The 17,328-nt window shown below is 30.9% G+C and overlaps 2 protein-coding genes and 2 non-coding genes across 7 annotated transcripts; 2 read left to right on the top strand and 2 right to left on the bottom strand.

Moving 5' to 3' along the window:
• The first annotated feature begins 1,005 nt into the window (after window positions 1-1,005).
• Window positions 1,006-3,860, top strand: LOC120091542 (vesicle transport v-SNARE 13-like). 2 transcript variants are annotated; one of them, XM_039049625.2, is made up of 6 exons: window positions 1,006-1,276; window positions 1,392-1,518; window positions 1,651-1,709; window positions 1,796-1,984; window positions 3,049-3,219; window positions 3,561-3,860. In XM_039049625.2, exons 2-6 carry the CDS (start codon window positions 1,425-1,427, stop codon window positions 3,708-3,710), a joined length of 663 nt encoding a protein of 220 aa, XP_038905553.1. In that variant the 5' UTR covers window positions 1,006-1,276; window positions 1,392-1,424; the 3' UTR covers window positions 3,711-3,860. The 2 variants fall into 2 exon arrangements, with proteins under 2 accessions (XP_038905553.1, XP_038905554.1); XM_039049626.2 differs by lacking the exon at window positions 3,561-3,860 and adding an exon at window positions 3,330-3,489 and having other exon boundaries at window positions 1,032-1,276.
• A 2,073-nt stretch (window positions 3,861-5,933) lies between these two features.
• LOC120091541 (disease resistance protein RPV1-like) lies at window positions 5,934-11,960 on the top strand. 3 transcript variants are annotated; one of them, XM_039049622.2, is made up of 5 exons: window positions 5,934-6,553; window positions 7,142-8,243; window positions 8,329-8,607; window positions 9,280-10,194; window positions 11,413-11,960. In XM_039049622.2, exons 1-5 carry the CDS (start codon window positions 6,063-6,065, stop codon window positions 11,509-11,511), a joined length of 2,886 nt encoding a protein of 961 aa, XP_038905550.1. In that variant the 5' UTR covers window positions 5,934-6,062; the 3' UTR covers window positions 11,512-11,960. The 3 variants fall into 3 exon arrangements, with proteins under 3 accessions (XP_038905550.1, XP_038905549.1, XP_038905551.1); XM_039049621.2 differs by having other exon boundaries at window positions 5,939-6,553; window positions 11,139-11,960; XM_039049623.2 differs by having other exon boundaries at window positions 5,946-6,553; window positions 11,341-11,960.
• Window positions 11,961-12,493: 533 nt separating this feature from the next.
• TRNAA-UGC (transfer RNA alanine (anticodon UGC)) lies at window positions 12,494-12,566 on the bottom strand. Its single transcript has one exon. It is a non-coding gene; the product is annotated as a tRNA-Ala (tRNA).
• A 67-nt stretch (window positions 12,567-12,633) lies between these two features.
• TRNAA-UGC (transfer RNA alanine (anticodon UGC)) lies at window positions 12,634-12,706 on the bottom strand. The gene has a single exon. It is a non-coding gene; the product is annotated as a tRNA-Ala (tRNA).
• Window positions 12,707-17,328: the final 4,622 nt, after the last annotated feature.

Raw genomic sequence — 17,328 nt, 5'->3', positions numbered from 1 at the left:
GTTCCTTGAAAAGAAAATTGAGAATTGGGGGAAGGGAACTTGATCAAGGCTTGGGATTGTTTATGCCTAATTTGGATCACATAAATTCAAAATCATTTTTTAATTCAACATATGCAAGGTGGGAGATTCAAATTCCTAACATATTGGTTATATGTATTATGCTAGCTAGTTGACTTAGGCTCGATTTATTGAATTCAAAATTATTTTATTTTCTATAAAAAAAATAAATCATAAAATTTATTTGAAAATCACTAGCTTTTGAAATGAGTTAAAAATCTAACCTCATTAACATGAAATTTTTTTAACTAACTTGAATTTGTACTATCAACTTTAAGTTGTATCGGTCCTTTCATGATACAAGCTTTTATATATCTTATTTTATTATTTTTATGAGTAAACACATGACAATTATTTTGGGATTTCTATTAAAAATAGGCCCATATTCTTGAACATTTCATTTTTTACACACACACAAAAAAAAAAAAAAAAAAAAAACTATTGATCTCCTTATTTTCATTAATATCCGTGGCTATTTACAATTTAGCCCTCACTTATGTTATATATCTATATATATATATACTACTTTCTCTTCAAAGCCATTTCTTCTTCCTCCCTCTCTTTTCTCCTCTTTTTTCTCCTTCCGGCGGTGTGAGTTACAAGTGAGAGACGGATGGCGTGAGACGATCCGTCGACGGGATGAGACAAGAACATTGATGGTGGACTAAAAATAGACGAACGACAATGATGGATTCGAAACAAATGGATGACGATGGCGGATATGGAGTAAATGAACGGTGACGACGAATTAAGAATAGACAAACGGAGGACCCAATTCAACTTTTAGTTTTATTTTTTTTTCCTATTTGTTTATATATACTGTGATATATATATATATATATAGATACTTTGTTATATGTATTTGTTTATTTGATATAAATGAGAGTATTTTTTTATTTAGACTTTATGTATTAAGATATAAATGAAATTGATGAAAATTTATATATTATGATGTATTTCATATATTGGTTTATATGTCAAATATTTATGAAATATAGGTTTTCGCTTCTACGGGGAAACCTTTATTCCTATGCAAATTAGATCTTTTCTTCAAAATTCCAACAAAGTATTATTAAAGTTGATTTAATTATCTCTTTTCCCAAAGTCAAGTTCAACACACGCTTGCTTCCTCTTTTCCTCTTTCCGATTCCGCCACCGACCTGCTTCTCCGGCGATCTCTGTCACTTTTTCCGACCTTTCCGACCTCCATCGATATCAGGTTTGTTCTCTTGACTATGTCCAGAGCAAAAGAAAAGGCTTTTTCAGCTTTATCAAATTTAGATTCTCTTTATCGTCTACCGGTTGAATTCTAAGAGAATTACTGGCCTCAACAGTTGTACTGAGGGCTTTTTAAAACTCCGGACACCATGAGCGAGGTATTCGAAGGTTACGAGCGTCAATATTGCGAGCTTTCTGCCAATCTTTCCAGAAAGTGCAGCTCCGCCAGTGCCCTAGACGGAGGTATCACCATCCATTTCTTCTTTTCTGAGTATCCATGTTCGTTTTGGTCTCTCAAGTATGTTGAATTCTGCGATTTTCTTGGACCGACTTTTGGAGTTTGATTTTTTTTTTCTTTCCTTCGTAATTCTGCAGAGCAGAAGAAGCAAAAGCTTTCTGAGATAAAAAGTGGTATAGATGAAGCCGAATCTCTGGTACTTGTACAAACTTTTGGCACTAATTAAATTGGACTTCTACACTAAATTATTGGATTGACCTAAAGCTTATTGCAATTCTTTAGATTCGGAAAATGAATCTCGACGCCAGGAGTTTGCAGCCCAGTGTAAAGGCTGTTCTTCTTGCTAAGCTAAGGGAATATAAATCAGATTTGAACAATCTGAAAAGTGAAGTACAACGAATTAATTTTGGCAACTTAAATGCAGCTGCACGCGATGAGTTGCTGGAATCTGGATTGGCTGATACCCTCAATGTATGGATATATTTAGTTGCTTGACCTCTTGCAAATTGTTGTCATATGCAGAGACGTGATTAACCCTACATCCTGGAGAATGCATATTTACTCTTCTTTTTTTTCTTCTATGGATGATTCTTAAAATATTGGAAGTTGTTTACTTGTTTGTGTATAAAAAAGTTTAAGCCATTTGTTGTTAAAGCAGCGGAGTTCAAGAAACCTTTAATAGTATAGGTTGGCCTAGTGGTAAATAAAGGGCATGACTTTGATAAAGGGCTAAAAGATCATGGGTTCAATCCATGATGGTCACCTACCCAAGATTTAATATTTTACAAGTGTCCTAAGCATTTTGTAAGGTTAGGCAGATTGTCCTGGGAGATTAGTCGAGGTGCGCGTAAGCCGACCAAAAAACTTACGGATATTAAAAAAAACCAATAACAGTACTAACCATTACTTGTTAGTTCTAGTTCTGGCAATCCACCAAGAATTGAGAACATGGTCAAGCTATATATTGGTTGACTGTTGCTTGTAGGTATGTGTGAAAGTCTGAGTAATTAGAAATTATTGAGAGAAACCGTGTAAGAGAGATTAATGAGGACAAGGTGTGTGTAGAAAAAGTTAGAGAGAACAGTTAGTGGGAGAAAGCATGTGGAGTGTAATTAAAGAAAGAAAATGTGTTTTGAGAGGTTGACTGGTTGAGTATAAAGTGTTTAAATCAATTGCATTTGATAAATCGCCTATCAATTGTTTCTTTAAAAACACTTCTTAATTCTTTTGCTTTTGAAAAATGCTTCTAAATTGTAGTGAATGGTAGATTAATAGGAAGTTATTCTAACCATCCAAAAGTATCTATGCCATGGTTCAAAGCATTCTCAAATATAGCCAGTTTAGGAAAAATAAAAATTCCATGTTAGCATGTACTGATTTGATAACTAATGTTTTGGGGAGAGTTTGCTAAAATGTGGATTTCTGCGCTGATGTTTAAGTTTTCAAATCTATTTGCTTTATCTTCCCTTCCTCTCTGAAATTTTTGGAGTTAATGGAGCAATCTTCTAATACTGAGGATGAAACATATTTTTTAGGTCTCAGCTGATCAAAGAACTAGACTAATGACCACTACAGAGAGATTAGGCAATATGAGTAACAGGATTAAGGATAGTCAAAGAACTATGCTCGAAACTGAAGACCTTGGTGTCTCAATCCTAGAAGACTTGCATTCTCAGAGACAGTCGCTTTTGCATGCCCATGACACGGTAATCCTTCTGATTATGTTGAAAACTGTCGATAAATACTTTAGTTAGTCTCTTTGTCTTTCCTTTTGTAGTTACTCTTTCTCATCCTAAAATACATCGAATGCTTTCAGCATTTCATTAGCCTTGAACTCTTTTTCCACTGAAAGATATGCCACATTGTGACAGCAATATCAAGTGGGTATCCTATACCCCAGTTGCAAATCTGTAGTTTGTTTTTCTTATTGAAATTACGGAAAGAAAAAAAAAAAAAAACCTTCATTCGCCTTTTCATCAGCACCAAAATGAGTTCAACATAATCATGTAAAATTGTTGCTTTTATTCTTATCTTCCTCTGTTTGCAGCTTCATGGTGTGGATGATAACATAGGGAGAAGCAAAAGAATTTTAACCAATATGACAAGGAGGATGAACAAAAATAAGTGGACAATTTCCTGCATAGTTACTGCCCTCGTTTTTGCTATCATTCTGATATTATACTTCAAACTTAAATAGGTAAAGACATTCCTGGTACAAAGTTGACTCTTTGTTTTTCTTTTCTTTTTTTGTGGGGGGAGGGGGAAGGTAGTTGATCATTTTCAACTTCTTGTTTCTCTGACTGTTACTATTCTGTGGAATGTATAAAGAATGTTCCCTTTTTTTACACTCTGAGATGGGTTTTGTTATGGATAGTTTTTATCCTTGTTTGTTAGGTGGGAGGTGGGTTTTGATTTTTCAAAACATGGATATTAATTGTCCTAACACCTAAGATAAAAAGTTCCTCTAAACATGGATTCTTATTACTCTCATGGATGGTGGGTCTTTGGGTTCTGAGTTCTTATCTGAAAATTCAGAGTATGAGATAGGACAGATTTTCCAAAAGAAAAATGAACTTTCGTTTTTGTTTTGTTACTTCTAAAATTACATATATACATTCTCTGTTCCTATTCTTGTTTAGCTTATGGCGGATTTTTTTCCTTTCCCACCCTTTTCCCTCCCCGTTTGGGAGACGATGTGGGTCTCCGTTGGGGGAAAAACATTGATATATCTAATATGATATATATAAGTGATGCATTTGATATTGATATATGAAATGCATTAGTGATATACGTTTGTTTAGGTATAGTTTCCAAGTATATCAATGATATGACAACATTTTCTATTTGTGGGTATATTTGACTTTTTCACATTATCTTACGCTAAAATTTCATTTTTTTTAAAGAGATTTTCTGTTTAGCTATATTTTCAACTCAGAAAATTAGTTAATATATTTGTAATTACATATTTAAATAAAATAATTTATCATCAGTTATCAATGCCCGATATACTGTGTCACTGATAATATATCAGTATTGTAGTTGTTGATATGACTAATTAATGTAGCTAATTTCAAATATATCAATCACTTTGAATGAAAAATTATCACAATCACACAGAATTATCTTTGAGATTTCAATTACCGCTCTCTGAAGTTATGTAGCACTCACACTCTTTTCCTACACTACAATAGAGAATTTAATTAGAGTTAGTATATCAATATTTAAAGATTAAATTTTTAATTGTGATAATTCCAAACAAAATGAGTCTCTTATAATATTTGGAGAGCATTACATCCTCCTACTTTTAAAGGTAGGATTTCAACTCTTGTAATATTTTACCACGACCCTATGAATTAACAATTATGAGTGCTTTGAGTAAGCGAAGGTATCTTCTCATATCATAATATCAAAGTTTTAGAAGTTGAAGCTATTAAAAAGACACTCACCTTGCAGTTTCAAGTTGGAGTTTGATCATTGAATCGAACTCCCTTGGAGTAATCTACCTCCTTAAAAATCTTGATTGAATGGTTAGTGCTTTTGATTTGGTTGATCGACAAAATATTTGAAGATTCATACCTCTTTCTGCAGTAATTATCTTAAAGTAAATAACTATATTAAGTAGACCACTTAAAATGCCAAATAAGTATCTTTCTTCTTTGTCACATGTGGGTACCCATTCCAAATATTGGTTCCATTTTAAATATACTTCCTTTCATCTCCTCATACACCATTTAATTTCCACCGGTAAATAATGTCTTATCTCATCCCAACCTATTCCCATGTGAATACGATCCAACATATCTCTCTCTTCATTTAACACCCACAGACTTGCATTTACCCCTCACACACACACACACATATATATATATATATATATTAATTCCTTTCAAATTCATTATTATTGGTTTTTTTTTTCTGTTCTGAGTACAACAAAAGAACATTAAAGATAGAGCAAATCAAAAGGAAGGGCAGAATTCTGCCTGTACATGATGGTCTTTGAGCCACACGGCTAAGTTTCCAAAACGTCGAATGTGGGTAGCTAAGTCATGAACAATATAAGTACACTTAAGGATAGAACCCACTGCAGTTAGTCTATTAATTATTATTATTGATTATAATCATATATTTTTTCAAATTCATTTTAATTAGTTAATAATATAGGAGCAAATATTATATTAACTATGATACATATGATTTATATTTCGATCTCCGACAATTATGGTGAACAACATGAATGAATTTTTTATTTTGATTTCAAAATATGCTTTGTAAACTATATCAAAGGAGTATCACTGTATTTGATTTCATTTCTCAAAAAAAATCGTAAAAGTAAATGGAATCTAATTAAAATGAGTTGACTATCTTTATACATTATTTTTTAAACTTTAGAATATTAGATTAAAAAAAAATTCAACAACTTGAAAATAAAATAATAAAAATGAAGATGGAAGAGGACAGTCATTCCAATTGTTAGAGCTGTGGGTTCCCCATCTCAACTTCAAGGCAACTCAAACCTTCTTTCAGTTGACTTTGGTTGCATCCGGCGGCCATGGCCGACGAGCTTCGAGCTCAACACGGCAATTGGATGTACGACGTTTTCTTAAGTTTTAGAGGGGAAGATACTCGCAAAAACTTTACAGATCATCTGTACTATGCATTGAAAGATGCTGGCATCAACGTCTTTCGAGACGATCCAGAGCTCGAACGAGGGGAAGATATAAGTTCGGAGCTCGAGCGAGCGATCGAAGGGTCGAAGGTAGCTGTTATTGTGTTCTCGGAAAAGTACGCGGAGTCGGGATGGTGTTTGGAGGAGCTAGCAAAGATTATGGAGTGTAGAAGAACTTTGAGGCAATTGGTTTTGCCTATATTTTATAACGTGGATCCTTCTATTGTGAGGAAGCAAAAAGATGGATTTGAAGAGGCTTTTGTTAAACATGAAGAGCGCTATTTTAGGGATATTGATAGAGTTCTTAGATGGAGAATGGCTCTCACTGAAGCTGCTAATTTATCTGGTTGGGATCTGAGAAACATTGCAGATGGGTATCTATTTCCTTCCTTCCTTCTTTTATTTTAAAACTTTCAATTTACTCGCTTATGTTTCAATGTTTTTAGGTTCGTTGATCTATTTGGTTTTTTGTTTTTGAAATTAAATTGATAAACATTGGGTTAAATTATAAATTGGTCCTAATAGTTGGAAGAAAGTTAGAATTTTGTCTTTAATCTCTCTGGTTTGATAAAATCTCATAAATAGTCCATATAATTAAGGGCGTTCGTGGGTTAAGTTGGATTAGGTTGAACCACTTTTTAGACCCAACCCAATTGTTAGGGTTCTTTGACTCATTGGATTTTTTGAACATCCCTCCATATGATTTGATAAAATCTTCGTAAATAATCCGTAGCTATCGTAAGGATTATTATTTATAAAACTTTTACCAAATCATAGAGACTACATTCTAATTATAAACTATAAGAACTAAATTATAACTTTTTCCAATTATAGAGATAAAATTTGTAATTTAAATAGTCGTAAATTTCTTTGTTACATATATGTTTGATCTCATCTCACTGTGAGCAAGTGTTTAAATTGGTTGATGGTTTTGATGAGCAACTCTGAATCTTGTATGGCAGACATGAGGCAAAATTCATAAGGTTGATCGTTGAAAAGATATCGAAGGAGGTGAACAGCAAATACTTATTCGTAGCTGTGTATCCAGTGGGAATTGAATCTAGAATTCAAATTCTTTTATCACATCTTCATATTGGTTCAAATGATGTTAGGTTTGTAGGAATTTTGGGGATGGGAGGATTGGGCAAAACCACTATTGCAAAGGCACTTTACAATCAACTTTATCACAACTTTGAAGCCAAATGTTTCCTTTCTAATATCAAACAAACCTCCAAAGAACCCAATGCTCTAATTCACTTACAACAACAACTCCTCTCTTCAATCACAAAATCCACCAACATTACTCTCGAAAATGTCGACCGAGGAATCGCCGTGTTGCAAGAAAGACTTCGTCACAAAAAACTTCTTTTGATATTAGACGACGTAGACGAAATAAGCCAGTTAAATGCAATAGCAAGAAGTCGTGAATGGTTTGCTTCAGGTAGTAGAATTGTCATAACAACTCGAGATCGACATTTGTTAAATCAGCTTGAAGTAGACGGAGTTTGTTCCATTGATGAAATGGATGATGTTGAAGCACTCGAACTCTTTAGTTGGCATGCTTTTCGCAACAGTTATCCATTGGAAACCTTTCATCAACTCTCGAAATGCGTTGTCGATTATTGTGGAGGATTACCATTAGCCCTTGAAGTATTGGGTTCCTTCCTTTTTGGTAGAAGTAGAGAAGAATGGGAAGATACATTGAAGAAATTGAAGAAAATTCCAGATGATCAAATTCAAAGAAAGCTTAGAATAAGCTTTGATGGGCTTAATGATCACACTTATAAAGATATATTTCTTGATGTGTCCTGTTTCTTTATTGGAATGGACAAGAACTATGTTGAACAAATATTAGATGGGTGTGGATTCTTTCCAAAAATTGGAATTAGTGTTCTTCTTCAGAGATGTCTTTTAACAATTGGTGACAAAAACAGATTAATGATGCATGATTTGCTAAGAGATATGGGGAGAGAAATTGTTCATGAAAATTTCCCAAAATACCCTGAAAGACATACTAGACTTTTTATTCATGAGGAAGTGCTTTCAGTACTTACAAGACAAAAGGTGAAAAAGAAAGTCCTAATTTTGATTGAATTTTCTTTTTGTGGTTGCTTTTTTATGTTTAGTATTCTTTTTTTCATTATATTAGGGAACTGATGCAACCGAAGGCCTAAGTTTGAAGTTGCCAAGATTTAGCAAGCAAGAGTTGAGCACGAAAGCTTTTAATGAAATGCAGAATTTGAGGTTACTTCAACTTAATTTTGTTAACATAACTGGAGATTTCAAGCATATTTCTCAAGAGATAAGATGGCTTTGTTGGCATGGATTTCCTTTGAAGTTCATACCTAAAGACTTTCATATGGACAAATTGGTTGCTATGGACTTGAGATACAGCCAAATCAGATTCTTTTGGAAGGGTTCTAATAAGGTACACATTTTTCTTTTAATTTTTTTTTTTTTTGGGAATTCAGATACTTATTTTGGTCTCTACATTATAGGATTCCTTCTATTTTAGTCTATGCACTTTCAATAAATCTTAAAAACCAATTTTTATTAGTACTCTTACAGTGTTTATATAATTAAATTTACTATAACCTATCAACTTAAGTTTTTCGATCAAATGGCGATTTAACATGGTAACATAGTACAAGGCCCTGTATTCAAACCCTTGCAACGTTGTTTTCTTCCCACTTAATATTGATTTTCACTTATTTTGGGTCTTTAACAAATTTTCAAGCTTACAAGTGAGGGATAGTGTTAAAGCGTTGATATAATTAAATTTACCATAACCTATCAACTTAAGCTTTTTAAGTCAACCAATGATTAAACAATTGCTTCAAAGTTCATTTTCTATCAAATTTGGTAAAACAACTAGAAAATACATCATGCAAATAAATTTGGAGAGTTTATAGACAAAGTCCCATTCAAGATTCATTAAAAGTGCTGAGACTAAAATGGAACAAATCTAAAGTACGTACACGGATCAAAATAGTATTCCTCCCACTAATATACTTATCATGTTAAATGTTAAGAACTTGATACATGACATTATTTCTCCCTCTAACATATTTTCTCTCTCTTTGCTCTCTTTTGTGAACAGTTTCTCAAGAACTTGAAATTTCTTAATCTAAGCCATTCTCATTACTTGACCCACACTCCAAATTTCTCCAAACTCCCCAATTTAGAGAAACTCAAACTCAAAGACTGCAAGAGTTTGGTTGAATTGCACCCTACCATTGGAGAATTGAAAGCTCTCATTTCCCTAAACTTAAAAGATTGCAAATGCCTCAACTCACTTCCAAAGAGTTTCTCCCACTTAAAATCTCTTCAAACTCTCATTCTTTCAGGTTGTTCAAACCTTAGTACTTTGCCTGAGGATTTAGGAGAAATGAAATCATTAATAACTCTAATTGCTGATAACACACCAATCCAAAAAATTCCAAGTACAATTACAAACTTAAAAAATCTCAAATATTTATCTTTATGTGGGTGCAAAGGGCCTCCATCCAAATCATTCCCTTCAATGTTTTGGTCTTGGATTTCACCAACCAAATGTCAAAACTCAATTGTTCTCCCTTCTTCATTACAAGGCTTAAACTCCTTAAGAACTTTATGCCTTAAAAATTGCAACTTGTCAAATAACACAATTCCAAAAGATATTGGGAGTTTGGTTTCTTTGAGAGAATTGGATTTGAGCGAGAATTTATTCCATAGTTTGCCTTCAAGCATTAGTGGGCTTTTGAAACTTGAGACTCTTTTGTTGGATCATTGCACACAGCTTCAACGTATACCAAATTTACCACCACATTTGAATTCACTGTATGCATCAAATTGTACTTCATTGGAAAAGACATCAGATTTGTCAAATGTGAAGCAAATGACATCTTTGTCTATGAGTAATTGCCCAAAACTTGTGGATGTTCCTGGGTTGGACAAATTGCTGGATTCTATTAGAGTTATTCACATGGAAGGTTGTAGCAACATGGCCAACTCCTTCAAGGAAACCATTCTACAGGTTCTCTCTCTACCTTTATCTTGCCTAACACTTAAACTTCATATTATTTATGCGTCGTTTTGATTAATCATTTGGTTTTGAGTTTTTAAAAATCAAGATTCTAAATGTTACGCCCACCTATGAATTATGTTTTTTTTTTTTTATTATTTTAATCTACTTCTGAAAAGTTATAGTTATAATTCAAGTTAAGTTTTGAAAATTAAAAGGAGGTAAAGCTTGTTTATCCTCTATTTTAGTCCTTACACCTTTTATAGGACCTAACTTCTTTAGGTCTCATTTGGTAATTATTTGGTTCTTGAAAATTAAGCTTATAAACACCAATTACACCTCTAGATTTCTTGCTTTGTTATCTAATTCTACCAATGTTTTCAAAAACCAAGCCAAGTTTTGAAACTAAAAAGGAAAAGTAGTTTTTGTTTTTGAAATCTTGTTAAAAATTCAACTCTTTTACTTAAGAAAAATATGCAAATTATTGTAAAAAATGAAGAGAAAATAAATTTAATTTTAAAAAACAAATAACAACAAATAAAATGATGATCAAATAAGACTAGTTATTTTCTTTTAACAACAATGCAAATGTTATTGGATAACCAACAACAAATTCTACTATTAACTATTTGTAGCATGTAATAAATGTTCTAAATATGTGTGCAGACATTAATGAATGAAGTAAATGACGAAATAATAGTAATTAAATTTGCCATAACTATCCTTCAATTTATAAGAGATGTTGGATTATTCATTGATAATTTAACATGGTATGAAGACAAAAGATTTTATTTTTAAATTTTTATAATGTCATTTTCTTTCAAAATTAATATTGATTTTCACTCGTCGAAGCTTGTAAAGTAGGACTAGAACAAAGTATTTGAAAGCTATAGGAAACAAACACAAAAATTGGACTAATAAAATAAATACTTCCTTTTTGATTTTTGAATTGAAAGAGATGGACGGTTAGTGGATTTGGAGGAGTTTGTCTTCCAGGCAAGGAAATCCCAGATTGGTTTGTATACAAGGATGAAGGTCACTCAATATTTTTAGAATTGCCTCAATTTAGTGATTGCAATTTAGAAGGCTTCATTGTGTGCACTGTTTACTCTTCTTGTTTTGACAACACAATCTCAACTGATCTTCCAAGTTTATCAGTCATAAATTACACAAAATGTGTCGTTACAACCAACAAGCCTCTTACCAATGATGTAATAATGTCAACTCAAGATCATTTGTGGCAAGGCCATTTATCAAACAAAGCCTTCAAGATGGAAGCTGGCGATGAAGTCGAGATCATCGTTGATTTTGGAGCTGAAATCACCGTGAAGAAGATTGGCATCTCGCTCGTGTTCAACGAGTATATCGATCGACGAACAATGTTAGAGTTTGGGTCGACCTCTAATGACGATATTGTCGTCGTGGATAACCAAGGCAAAAATGTAATTGAAAATGAAGGTGGAGTTGGGAGTAAGAGAGACTTTGACAATGACGATGAAGGATCGAGGAATTTATACCAAATGCCCAAGAGGTTGAAGTATGAGGATAACTCAGATGAAAATTGATGACAAGTAGAAGTAAGGCTTTCATATGGGAATCATATTATTATGTCAATCATATGGGAATTACTTTAGGTTAACTTTTTTTTCATGATAATTAACATTTGCTTTTATTGCTATCCACCGATGAATTTAGTATAGGACCGATTCCCCCTCAACTTTATGTTCTTTATATATATATATATATATAATTGACATAGTATCAATACCATTAGCTCACTAGTAATTCTATCTTCTAGGCCTCTCCAAACCCACTTTTTACATTTACTTTTTAAGATTTTCCTTCGTAAACAACTCGTCAATTTTCGGAAAAAAATTAATAATCACACTAATTTGAAAATTAAAAAGAATCTACATAACTATTCAACTTATTTTTAAATTTCATTTTGTTTATTTTTATAAAGCTTCAAATAAATCTCTAGCTTTTAAATTTCTTGTTTATTAGTTTTGTGGGCTATTATTTAACCTTGTGTCTCAAATTCAAAATGAAAATGATGTAAAATAGGTTTTTTTTTTTTTTTTTTTTTTTTTTTTTTTTTTTTTTTTTTTTTTTTTTTTTTTTTTCCTTCCTTCTGAAACAAATAAGCTATTTTAAAAACTATATTTTACAAATTATTTTTTTAGCCACTTGAACTTTGGGTTTACCAAAAGAAGCAATGCAGGTGATCGAACCCTACATCCCTTGCATACAGAGCAACAAGATTCGGGAGGACTTTTAATTATAATAAATTCAAAATAATTTTAAAAGATATTGGAGATGCGGGGCATCGAACCCCGTGCCTCTCGCATGCAAAGCGAGCGCTCTACCATTTGAGCTACATCCCCTTAATGTTATATACAGGCTTTCAATTTATAATAAATAAAAATATATAAAAGTTCAAAATAATTTAATTGGAGATGCGGGGGATCGAACCCCGTACCTCTCGCATGCAAAGCGAGCGCTCTACCATTTGAGCTACATCCCCGTCATTGGGCTTACGAAACTTCTGAAACTAAAATTAAAGTAATTTTAAAATATTTCTAGATTACACCAATCCAAAACGATTTGATATTTTGGGTATGATTAGATTCCAGCTTTGCTAAAAAACTTAGGTTAGCGAGAAGAATAACGGATTTTAACTTTTTCATTTGTAAAAATAGCAAATCATCATTTCATTCATAAAAATAGAAAAATGAATTGAAAATAAAAAATAAATGAATTTATAAAATTCTAAACTACCCCTAGCCATACAAATGAGATTGCAATTGACTTATTCAGAAATATTCATAATTACATTTTAATTAATAACCAAATTGTCGACATTTTCCTCTTTGAAACTGGCTCCTCAACCAGCAATGGCGTGGTCGTGAATAGAATCATTGTCTCAGAATATATCATCGAAACCATAATTTTCGAAAAATAGGATTTTGTATTCATTAAAGATCTTTTGAAAGTTTGAAAATCACTCGACCAAACAGTTTAGAAAGTGAGGGTTGGACTAATAAAAACTTTATCTAAATAATTGCATTCAGAAACCGATTTAGATTAGAGTGTGAAAAAATCCAAATTAAAAATTGTATATTGAAATTACTAACCAATTATGATGTGGTGTTGATGTCAAGTGTGAAGATTTGGTGAATAGAAGAGAAACAAACAATATTTGATGATGGTACATCCTTTCTTGATCGAATCGGTCAAGGTGGGTATAAGAACCCAAGGAAAATAGGTTAATACCAACACCATCTATATGCTTTGCATACCTTTTCACAATATCTCGCAATCACTTTGGAAAGAAGAGAGACTTGAACTATTGGTCGTGGCCAATTAAGCCGAGTCTTTCATCTTGCAAAGTAGACTTGTCATTAATTGTCTTCCACGATTCTAAAGGATTTCTGCAACCATCTTGATACACTGTTAACCGAGAAATAATATATTTAGAAATTGAAAAAACCTTAGATTGGATTAGATCAATAAGATGTTTAAAAGATGTGTTCGAAGCAACAAAAACTTCAATAAATCGGAAGTCATGATAGTAGTTATTTTTATCTCACTTACCATTGAACAAAATTCTTAAACATTTAACAGTCATAAGAAGAAAATGTCTAGGGCCACATGTTGTATTCTAATATTTTATGTTTGAAACAAATGTGTAATAAATATAATTTTCAAAAGTATTTTAAAACTGTGAATCTTGATTAAATTTAATAGAAAGTATAATAAATAAATTTCAGTTGGGATAATTAATATAATATGATAATTTAAATTTCAAAGGAAGATTTTAAAATTAGATGTTGTAGAAGATTTGAAAATTCAAAATAAGTATTAAATTTGATATATAAATTCATAAAAAAGGCTAAAATCGCGAGATTTAAGGATGATTATTTGTTTGAAATAATCAAGTTAGTTAGCGTTGATTTAATTCAAAACTACAGTCTGCTGGAATATATAGTTGAATTAATTACAATCTCATTAATACAAATATCGAACTAATTACACTGCAATTAAAAGAGACGATAAGAGCATTTTAGGATTTCCAAGAGTTTGACTCACGTGATCTCGATACGTTTTGCTATAATTCAAAACTACTCCGCATTTTGCTATTTTTCCAAATGAAAGTATAATTACTACTATTTATTTGTTGGGAATAAAAATATCTTTTATATATGGGGGGTGGGGGTGGGGGTAAGAAGATAAACCTCTGACCTCGAGGTTATTGTACATTCTTGAAGTCAAATTGAATTATGTTCATTTTAACAAATAAAAATATTTTTTTATATCTTACCTTTATTTAAAATGCTTTTGAAAAACTTGTTTAGGTTTCACTATATTTAAAAGTGATCGTATAAATTACAAATATATACTTTTTCATACTATATATTTTGAAGATTTTTTTGTAAATTTGTTAAAAGTCATTTTTTAATAACCTACCTCCCAAAAGTTCTTGATATATATATATATATTCTTGAGGTTATGTTCTTGTCGAAAAACAAAATCTACTATTACAATAACATTTAATTAAATAATATTCTTTGATTTATTTCAAAATCTATACATTAGTTTTAAAAAGAAAAATGATTCTAGCACTTGCTATCACATAAATCAAAGTCAGAATGAGACTCATTTATATATATATAATGTTGATATAAATGCTTTTAAAAGAGATTTTTCTTTGAGATTGTATTCTTGTTGAAAAACAAAATCTAACTATTATAATAATATTCTTTAATTCTATCACTCCTATCACGTAAACCAAAACCAAAATGAGATTCAGACTTTAACCTAGCACTTAAAAATTCAAGATGCTACTTTTTTTTTTCTTTCGATTTTAAAGATTCAATTACAAGTCAATTTTAAAAAATAAATTAGTTTAAGTTGTTTATTGCTCATGCTTGAATCAAAGTAGAATGAGATTTTAAAATCTAAAAAATGAAGAAGATAGATGGTTTAATAAAATCTCATTCTAGTTATTGTTATTGCTATCGTGCGAACCATGGTAGAGCCATGAATTTTATATAGAGGATACTATATATATAAGTCTAACAAAGAAAATATCTATAAATGAATATAAAAAAATTCATATAGAGAGAGCACCCGTCTCTATTGTTGTTTTTCTTTTATAGTAATATCTCTTTATATTAATTTTGAATCAACTCTACAAAAGTAATAATAATAAGAATATTTCATCCTATTATATAGATTAATAAGTATCAAAACTTAAAGTCTAAGAAAAATTTAAAACTTATTTGCCGAGTTCGTATATCCAAACAAGTGATAATAAATAATCTTCTAGTTTGAACTCTGAAATTAATTTAAAAAAGCTATACGAATACTATGAATATAAAAATAACATGGATACAAACGAAAATATATAGAGCATAATGTGAATATAAACATTAAGAACAAAAAATTAACTGCACAACAAAAATATCTCTCCACATTGACTTAGAACTAACTCTACAAAAATATTCACAATAAAAATATTTAAAACTATTACATAGATTTAAAAATATAAGAACTAAATGATCTAAGAAAAATTTCAAACTTATATGTTAATGATATGATACATATAGTCTGACGAGTAACAAAGAAATTATCTGATAACTTTTACTCTAAAACTAATATATATTTATATAACACGCAGGAGAATCTTTAAATATTGAATAAAAAAATTCTAATTCTTTTGTAACTAGAGAGACTAAATTGCAATTGCAATTAAAAAGTTAAAACCTATTTTATATTTTAATTTCATATTTAGAATTAAAAAAACTTTCAATTTTTATTTCAAATGGCAGAACAAACTCACTGCATGCAAGACCTATTTTGATTTAACTTAAAATTAAACAAATAGAAGAATTGAAATCTTAGATCAAAACATTATGTACATATCTTGATTGGTTGATTTTTTAGATCCAGATAATGCGAAGCGATGAGTTGGTTAAGTCAGCACTTTAACCAATGAACCACGGAGGTAACATGCCAATGATTTATAATTAAATTTTTTATTTATTACTTAAACATAATGATTAAATGGATTAGGCTAATAAGTTAGGCATAACTTGTATTAATTGTTTTACAATTTTTCTCTCTGTTATTTACATTTTTTAAAAATATTTTTCTTCTAACAAAAGTATCACATTGCTTTATCATTTTATTACATTTAACGTCTTTTTTTATAAAATTAAAAAATGTATATTTAATTTCAATTAATAATTATTTGTTTATATTTTTGGAAAACTAAATATTTTTAGATAAAAAATTCAAATAAAATTGATTTACATTAATCTAATACAAATTTAATTTGATATATTTTTAGTTGATATAGCTTAATTTAGTGACTACTTATTTTCTTTTCTTTTCTTTTCTTTTTATTTTTTTTTTTGAATGGTTAGTGCTTTTTATTTTTTTTGAATGGTTAGTGTTTTTTATTTTTTTGAATGGTTAGTGATTACTTATCGATATCAAATAAATTATTCAAATTTTGTATGATCCAAGAATTATCTTTGTTACATTACAACACATATATTTGGGATCTTTAATATTAATATTGTTGTTTTCAAAATTTATTAGAGAAATATTGTTGTTTTGAAACTTATTAGAGAAATATTGTTGTTTTGGGAGTTCGAGGCTAGAGGTCGAATGTTGAGAACTCGATTAATGTGAAGGTCGAACGTTGAGAACTTGACGAACAAAGAAAAACTTGAAAACAATACATAGGCCGAAACTTCAACCCTCGATAAGGAAAATTTCGTGAATCTCGCTTAGGTTGTCGAAGGTTGAAGTTTCGACACACATCCACCATCGAGATTGCAGGTTTATTACTTTTCTTTTTCCCTCATAGAGGAAATAAAGTAATGAGATGGTATACTATATTTATCTGTGTACTCGAGCTGCTTCTAACAACCTATGCATTTTGTTATCATTTCGAATTAGACGGAGGCTTGTGGATTGACATGAGGGGGTGGGGATGAGTATATTTCTAGGAGCGAACTCCAGGCAAATATGAAGTGCATAGATACAAGTTATGCCTTGGAATGAAAGACAATTCCGAATTAGCTTTGTCTACGAATAAAATTTTGTATATTAGGTTGTCGAAGGTTACACACATGT

The sequence above is a fragment of the Benincasa hispida genome, chromosome 11 (assembly GCF_027475165.1).
Source record: "Benincasa hispida cultivar pf3 chromosome 11, pf3_genome.v1.1, whole genome shotgun sequence".
Taxonomy (NCBI): Eukaryota; Viridiplantae; Streptophyta; class Magnoliopsida; order Cucurbitales; family Cucurbitaceae; genus Benincasa; species Benincasa hispida.
The sequence above is the reverse complement of the archived record's forward strand: the minus strand, read 5'-3'. Positions and strand labels throughout refer to the sequence as shown.

Bases quoted from the DNA above. Each gene is read 5' to 3' on its own strand.
- LOC120091542 (XM_039049625.2), top strand. From the start codon at position 1,425: ATGAGCGAGGTATTCGAAGGTTACGAGCGTCAATATTGCGAGCTTTCT. The intron at 1,710-1,795 runs GTACTTGTACAA...GCAATTCTTTAG, and splicing joins TAGATGAAGCCGAATCTCTG to ATTCGGAAAATGAATCTCGA. The intron at 3,220-3,560 runs GTAATCCTTCTG...CTCTGTTTGCAG, and splicing joins TTTTGCATGCCCATGACACG to CTTCATGGTGTGGATGATAA.
- LOC120091541 (XM_039049621.2), top strand. From the start codon at position 6,063: ATGGCCGACGAGCTTCGAGCTCAACACGGCAATTGGATGTACGACGTT. The intron at 8,608-9,279 runs GTACACATTTTT...TTTTGTGAACAG, and splicing joins TTTGGAAGGGTTCTAATAAG to TTTCTCAAGAACTTGAAATT. The intron at 10,195-11,138 runs GTTCTCTCTCTA...TTGAATTGAAAG, and splicing joins TCAAGGAAACCATTCTACAG to AGATGGACGGTTAGTGGATT.